We start from the raw sequence: 6610 nt of genomic DNA, 5'->3' as shown, positions 1-6610 counted from the left end.
AAACCTGTGGACTACAAGTCCCGGAAGGCGTCGGGACGTAACTCAGACTGCACGTGCGCGCCCCTCTGCCCGCCGGAAGGACGGAGCCTGGCAGTGTTTATCTCGTTGGGGACTTAGGCGTCGGTTGGCGCGCAACTGGTTCTAGGCTGCTGGCAGCGCGAGGACCCGCGGCCCCGCCCCGGCCCGGCCTGGCAGGTAGCCTGGGATGGGTTGAGGGGCAAGGAAGAATTGGGGGGGCTGGCGACGCCTCTGCTAAGGGCTGGAGTCGTGGGGGAGGGGCCTGAATGATGAGGTGGGGGTGGGGAGGGAACTAGGGGGATGATGGGAAAGGAGAGTGTTAATGGGGAAAGGACTGGAGGAGGATGGTGGTTGGAGGGTGGGAGAGACCTGGTGGCTAAAGGAGACATTGAAGGAAATTGGGAGGAAGACGGGTTAAAAGGAAGCAAGGAAGTTGAGCATAATGAAAGGAGGGGGTGCCTTGCCTTGTGGGGGAGGGGAGTCTGAGTAGGGTAGAAGAAAACAGGGAGAGTCATTCAGAGGAATATCTGTGGCCGAAAGGAGACAATCAGTGTTAGTTTTCCTTCCTTTCGTAGAGGTAGAAAAATGGTGGAGGGCTCTTGGGGTGTCCTTTTAGTGGTGGGAGAAGAAAATGAGAAAACTGCAAAGCTCTCAGGAGAAGGGCCACAAATGGGGCGTGGGTCTTGCAAGAAACCAGGGAAAGGGATCGATATACATTAAGGAAATGGAAGGAGCTTGAAAATGACATAGTGATGGAGGATGGGGAGACCCAAAGATAAGAAGAGCCTCTTAGACCTTCTGGCTTGGTCTTGCTTTGAGTTGTCTTTGTAAAGGAGAAGCTAAGATTCTCTTTCCACCCCTTTGGCTGGAATTGCTTGTTTATTCTGTGTGCATTCTTAAACTTTACCTGGACATTTTTGAAGGGAGAGTAGAGACTGTGAGGGAAGATGAAATACTTGCATTCCTAAACCTTCAACCTCCTAACTCCACAAACCCAGATCCAAGATATTTTGGATTGTGAGTTGGAGTAACCGAAGTGAGAGTAGCTTGGCTGTGGCTATTTCAGGTTTTGCGGGATGGCTATTTAAAGCATGGGATGTGGGGTTGGGGGAGGTTGGGTGGGTGGGACTGGAAAGCCAACTGAAAGCCATGTCTCTTTCCTGCAAGGGGTTTCTCTCTTACTTGAGTTTTGTTGTTGTTTGTGTTTTCTTCTTTCTTTCTTTCTTTCTTTCGTGTGTGTGTCTGAGGTTCTTCCTGGTTCTTCTCTCTGCCAAGGCTTTTTGAACAGGGAGCAGATGATCCACCAAACCCAGCAGGTGTCTGCCTTCAAAGGCATTGCCAGTTGCAAGAGGATTTGCTTGAAAGAGCCCTCAAATGTACCCATTATCACTAGCTTGGCAGGTTATCTTTAAGAGACCATGACCTCTTGTGCCTCAGTCTTTCTCTTGTTCTGCTCAAAAGCATTTTTGCTTCCCATCCCCTTTCCAGTGCACACTGCCAGCCCTGTACCCCTTTCAGGGACCCCAAGTAGAGGAAGAGCTGCTGGAAATGGCTTTGTTCTCTACTATAATAGCAGGGTTGGGGAAGTGGCAGAAAAAGAAAACTCCTCTTCCCTATCCCCAAACACTAGCACACACATACCTTTCTGGCTTAAGTTTCTAGTCCTGGCAGCATACCAGGCACAGCTGTCAAAGGAACTCCTCGTGCCTGTGGGCACCCTGGGTGACCCCAGTGACAGTGGCTCAGCTTGAAAAGGACTTGCTGTAAGGGGATAATCAACCATGGTAACATGGAGTTCCCTGTCCTGGGTAGGGGCACTGTTACACTCAAAGCCTAAAAGCTTTTTTTGCTTTAAAGCACCCTTGCCAGTTTCAATGGGCTGTCTGGAGCTGGCTGGGCTATTAATAGCTATGAGTATTTTGGGATCCCTTTCCCCACCTTTAAGAGCATAGAGATTCTTAGAGAGGTGGCAGTAAGCAGAGCCAGAGTCAAGAGAACACACCGAGCCCAGAAAGGGGGCTTAGAGCTTGTGCCAAGCCAAGGACAGGGTAAAGTCTGTATGAATAGGGGCAACCATGATCACCAGATTCTGAACTGGCATTAGTATAAGGTGGCCCCACCCTTTGAAGTGGGAGAACACAGAGCCAGGGCTAGCTCCTTGACCTCAGCAGCCATTCTGGAACAAGGCCAGCCACCTGAGCTGTGACTACTGTTCCTGCAGAGGGGTGGTGTGGGAGGGCCACCAGGGTGACACTTGGAGGCAGGGGCTGGTCCTGGGCAGTCACGAAGAGCCAGGCAGAAGCCTTGCCTGAGGAGCCTGTGGCCCTGACTTGTGTGCAGGTAGCAGAGGCAGCAGGCCGTGCCGGGGGGGCATGTTGCTGTAACCAGTGACCCAGGGGATGTTACGGTGGACGGTGCATCTGGAGGGCGGGCCCCGCAGGGTGAACCATGCTGCAGTGGCTGTTGGGCATCGGGTATACTCCTTCGGGGGTTACTGCTCTGGTGAAGACTACGAGACACTGCGTCAGATAGATGTGCACATTTTCAATGCAGGTAAGCCAAAGCCAGCACTGTCCCTAGGTTCCCATATCAGGGAGGGAAAAAGGTGACTGGATGAGGTTTGGTGGTGGTCCCTGTGCCCAAAGAGACTGGGGATAAATGTCTGGTTTGAGAAAAATTGGACGTCCTGGAGGGAGGGACAACAGGCTGAGCAGAGCTGTGCCCACAGTGTCCTTGCGTTGGACAAAGCTGCCTCCAGTGAGGCCTGCCATCCGTGGGCAAGCTCCTGTGGTACCTTACATGCGGTATGGACACTCAACCGTTCTCATCGATGACACAGTCTTCCTTTGGGGCGGGCGGAATGACACCGAAGGGGCCTGCAACGTACTCTATGCCTTTGATGTCAGTGAGTATGGGTCTCAGAGAGAAGCTGTGTTCTGCCAAATGGTGCCTTAGGGGCATGGGAAAGGTATGGTTGGGGGTACTGGGTAGTAGGGCACCCCTGAGTTTAGGAGGGAGTGTCAGAGATTGCTGACCTTTGTCATTCTCTCACCTCCTTCAGATACTCACAAATGGTCCACACCCCGAGTGTCAGGAACGGTTCCTGGTGCCCGGGATGGACATTCAGCTTGTGTCCTGGGCAAGATCATGTATATTTTTGGGGGCTACGAGCAGTTGGTAAGTCTGGGAGGAAGCTAGGGGGTTAGTGTGGAAATGAGAAAGAGGAAGGGGGATTTAGCAAGGTGGAATTGGAGGCTTTTTTGGCTTGTTAGCAAGTTTTGAGGGAAGGAGTAGAAAGTCAGAGAGTGACCACTGGCCCTCTCTGTTCTTTCCTTTCTCTTCCCTCTCAGGCGGACTGCTTTTCCAATGACATTCATAAGCTGGATACCAGCACCATGACATGGACCCTTGTTTGTACAAAGGTCAGCCTTTCTTTCCCTTGGATCTCCCCCTTCATAGAAATCATAGAAAACTCAAATTGAACAGATCTCTTTCCAGTGTCTGTGCTGAAGTTCTCCCCCATCTCTCTGCCACCTGTTCAGGGCAATCCTGCACGCTGGAGGGACTTCCACTCAGCCACAATGCTGGGCAATCACATGTATGTCTTTGGAGGCCGTGCTGACCGCTTTGGGCCATTCCATTCTAACAATGAGATTTATTGCAACCGTATTCGCGTCTTTGACACCAGAACTGAGGCCTGGCTGGACTGCCCACCCACTCCAGTGCTGCCTGAGGGACGCCGGAGCCACTCAGCCTGTGAGTGTGTTACTTGCTTGTGGAGTCCCCTGTCAGATCTCACACTCTTAACATTTTACTGTTTTTCCAGTTGGCTACAATGGAGAGCTGTACATCTTTGGTGGCTATAATGCAAGGCTGAACCGGCACTTCCATGATCTCTGGAAGTTTAACCCTGGTAAAAAAGCACTGCCTTTAGGGGAGGCACAAGGAGTAATTGAGGTGGAAGGAAAAGAAAAATAATCCTGAGTAGGTGAGGGGCTGGAGGGGTGAAGATATTTGGACAGGACAGGTACTGAATTTATACATTAACTTCTCTTTTAGTATCTTTTACCTGGAAAAAAATTGAACCGAAGGGGAAGGGGCCATGTCCCCGCCGGCGCCAGTGCTGCTGCATTGTTGGTGACAAGATTGTCCTCTTTGGGGGTACCAGGTTAGGAGGAGAGGGGAAGGCTTAGGAATGGCCCTAAGTCTGTGACTAACAGTGGGAGGTATTTGAGCAAGAGGGTCTTGTGGGTTGTGTTTCCTCTGACCTTCATTTCTCTTGATCCCTTTAGCCCGTCTCCTGAGGAAGGCCTGGGAGATGAATTTGACCTCATAGATCACTCTGATTTACACATTTTGGACTTTAGTAAGTTATTTCTGAACTGCTCCCACCATCAGGGTCCCTGTCTTTGTGTGGTAATGTCCAGAACTGCAATTTTTCTCAGCTTTGACCATTTCCCTACCCCAACTCCTTCTTTAAAGGCCCTAGTCTGAAGACTCTGTGCAAACTCGCGGTGATTCAGTATAATCTGGACCAGTCCTGTTTGCCCCATGACATCAGGTACAGCAAGTGGTTACAAAGGAGGGATTGGTTGAGGGTGAGTGTGCAGCACAGGTGTGACCTGATTAGTTTCAGTATGGAAGAGACAGATTTTTTTGGGGGGTTGTGCTAGGGACTTAGTGTTCATCTGAGGAATAGGTGGAAGGAGGTGAAGGTGTATAGTCAGTCACCTGTCAGGTGGGTCAGTTATGTGGGGAAAAGAAAAATGCAGCTGGGTGCAGTGAGTGGCACATGCCTATGATCTCAGGTACTTAGGGACTAAAGCAAGAGGATTGCCACATTTGAGATCAGCCTGGGCAGGAGGCCCTGGGTTCAGTTTCCAGTTTTGCCCCCTCCCCCCAGTCTAGTTTTTTGAACCACACTCAGAAGCATTGCTTCCTGATACCTGAGCTTATATAGTTTTTGTTAACATGCTGAGAACAGCTATTAAGTCTTAGACCCTACATGCAAAGTAAAGGCAAGTTTAGAAGCCTTTAACCTTAGTTTCAGAATTAAGGGAACTCCTGGCTTCTTGCCTTTGAATTCCATTCTTAGGATCAGATTAAGCACCAAGTTACTTTGTGTATCATTTTGCCCTTCTGGTTTATTCTGAACCACTATCCTTTATGTCAGTTCACTTTAATTCTTACTTGTTGAGGGTCTTTGTGTTAAGAATTTGGTGACACTTGTCTGAACTGATGGATCCCATACTGGCTAAAGATTGATACATGTACCTAACACCAAATAGATTATTCATTGTGTTGGCCTAGTAGCTACTTGGTAAATCTTTGTAGAATGGAAAAATTGTTGTAGAGAAATTTAATTTTAATATGGTGGGATGGATGGAGAAGGCCTCAGGAAGAATAGGAGACCCTACTCTGGGCCTTAAAAGGATGGAAGTTGACAGCAAAAGTAGGTGTTCCTGGTGGGGTTAGACAGGCTGCCAGGTTAAATCTGACCAGAGCAGGAAAAGTAGGTTGGGATGTTTATTGAGATGAACACACAGATTCCAGGTGTTTGGACTCAGGAATGAAAATATATACATACATGTAAATATGCATATATAAACATAAACAGGAAATCCACAGAGCTTAGAGGTGGAGTGGGTGGAATTGGATTTTTTCCTGGGTGGGGTGTGATGATTAAACCTCACTTGGTTGTAAGGAAGAGGTGGCTGTAGGGAATTGAGCTTTATTAGCTTGGAGGGACTTGTGTTTTCATAGTTTTGGGTGAGGAATTCTAGGTGTGGGGGGGCTCCCTCTTCTGTCCTTTCTGGCCTTCCAGGTGGGAGCTGAATGCCATGACCACCAACAGCAATATCAGTCGCCCCATCGTCTCCTCCCATGGGTAGGAGGAAGTTTCTGCCTTCTGCCGCCTTCCCTCCTGAGCCTGCTGTTGTCTTCACTGCCCCTTCCCATCTCACCTGCCTGCCCCTTTGGACCCTGGACTCAGTATACCTCCATGTGGAGATGTTGGACTAGAGGTGTTTTGTGCTGTGAATTCAGTGGGGGAGCTCTAATGGGGAGGGCCAGTTCCCCGCCCCCCCTTGGGCCAAGGGCCCCTTCCCCTTGGTGCTCTGTTCCTGTCCACCTCCCTCCGACTGCTCCTGGGCCTCTGCCCTGCCCCAGGCCAGCCAGGTAGCTAGGCTCTGCTGGGAAGAGAAGGGATTGGGGAGAAGGAGAAGCCAGCAGTGTGTGAGCCTCAGGAGCTTCCCTCTCCCTCCATACCCAACCCCTCCCCCGTGCTTGAGCCTTGAGCATTGACTGGGAACTGAGAGGAATTGCAGCTGTTGGCTTGAAACCTCCTTCTCCCCGACGTGGGGAGACGGGGACCAGCAGATAATCCCACTCTTCCCTGAGCTGCTGCTGTACCCTGAATGTCAGCCAGCTCGGATTTTATAAAAATGAATTAAAACCTCCCAACGTGTGGCGTGTTTTTATGAAATACCGTGGAGATGGCAGTTGTTTGCCTGTGGGGCAGGGTGCTGCGGGAAGGGCACCCCTGAGGGTCTGTCTTAGCCGAGAGTATCAGGAAATGCCACCAAGGCCTGGC

The 6610-nt window shown here is 50.4% G+C and overlaps 1 protein-coding gene across 2 annotated transcripts; it reads left to right on the top strand.

Moving 5' to 3' along the window:
* The first annotated feature begins 62 nt into the window (after positions 1-62).
* Klhdc3 (kelch domain containing 3) lies at positions 63-6476 on the top strand. Of its 2 annotated transcripts, none has more exons than XM_026383514.2 (11): positions 63-195; positions 2359-2571; positions 2747-2923; positions 3080-3195; positions 3369-3440; positions 3561-3774; positions 3845-3931; positions 4078-4186; positions 4311-4384; positions 4501-4579; positions 5843-6476. In XM_026383514.2, exons 2-11 carry the CDS (start codon positions 2418-2420, stop codon positions 5907-5909), a joined length of 1149 nt encoding a protein of 382 aa, XP_026239299.1. In that variant the 5' UTR covers positions 63-195; positions 2359-2417; the 3' UTR covers positions 5910-6476. The 2 variants fall into 2 exon arrangements, with proteins under 2 accessions (XP_026239299.1, XP_026239301.1); XM_026383516.2 differs by lacking the exon at positions 63-195 and adding an exon at positions 1934-2066.
* The last annotated feature ends 134 nt before the right edge of the window (positions 6477-6610 follow it).

This window comes from Urocitellus parryii, chromosome 8, assembly GCF_045843805.1.
Source record: "Urocitellus parryii isolate mUroPar1 chromosome 8, mUroPar1.hap1, whole genome shotgun sequence".
Taxonomy (NCBI): domain Eukaryota; kingdom Metazoa; phylum Chordata; class Mammalia; order Rodentia; family Sciuridae; genus Urocitellus; species Urocitellus parryii.
Note: the sequence above shows the minus strand (reverse complement) of the source record. Positions and strands in the feature narration are given on the sequence as shown.

Bases quoted from the DNA above. Each gene is read 5' to 3' on its own strand.
- Klhdc3 (XM_026383514.2), top strand. From the start codon at position 2,418: ATGTTACGGTGGACGGTGCATCTGGAGGGCGGGCCCCGCAGGGTGAAC. The intron at 3,441-3,560 runs GTCAGCCTTTCT...CCACCTGTTCAG, and splicing joins GGACCCTTGTTTGTACAAAG to GGCAATCCTGCACGCTGGAG. The intron at 3,775-3,844 runs GTGAGTGTGTTA...CTGTTTTTCCAG, and splicing joins ACGCCGGAGCCACTCAGCCT to TTGGCTACAATGGAGAGCTG.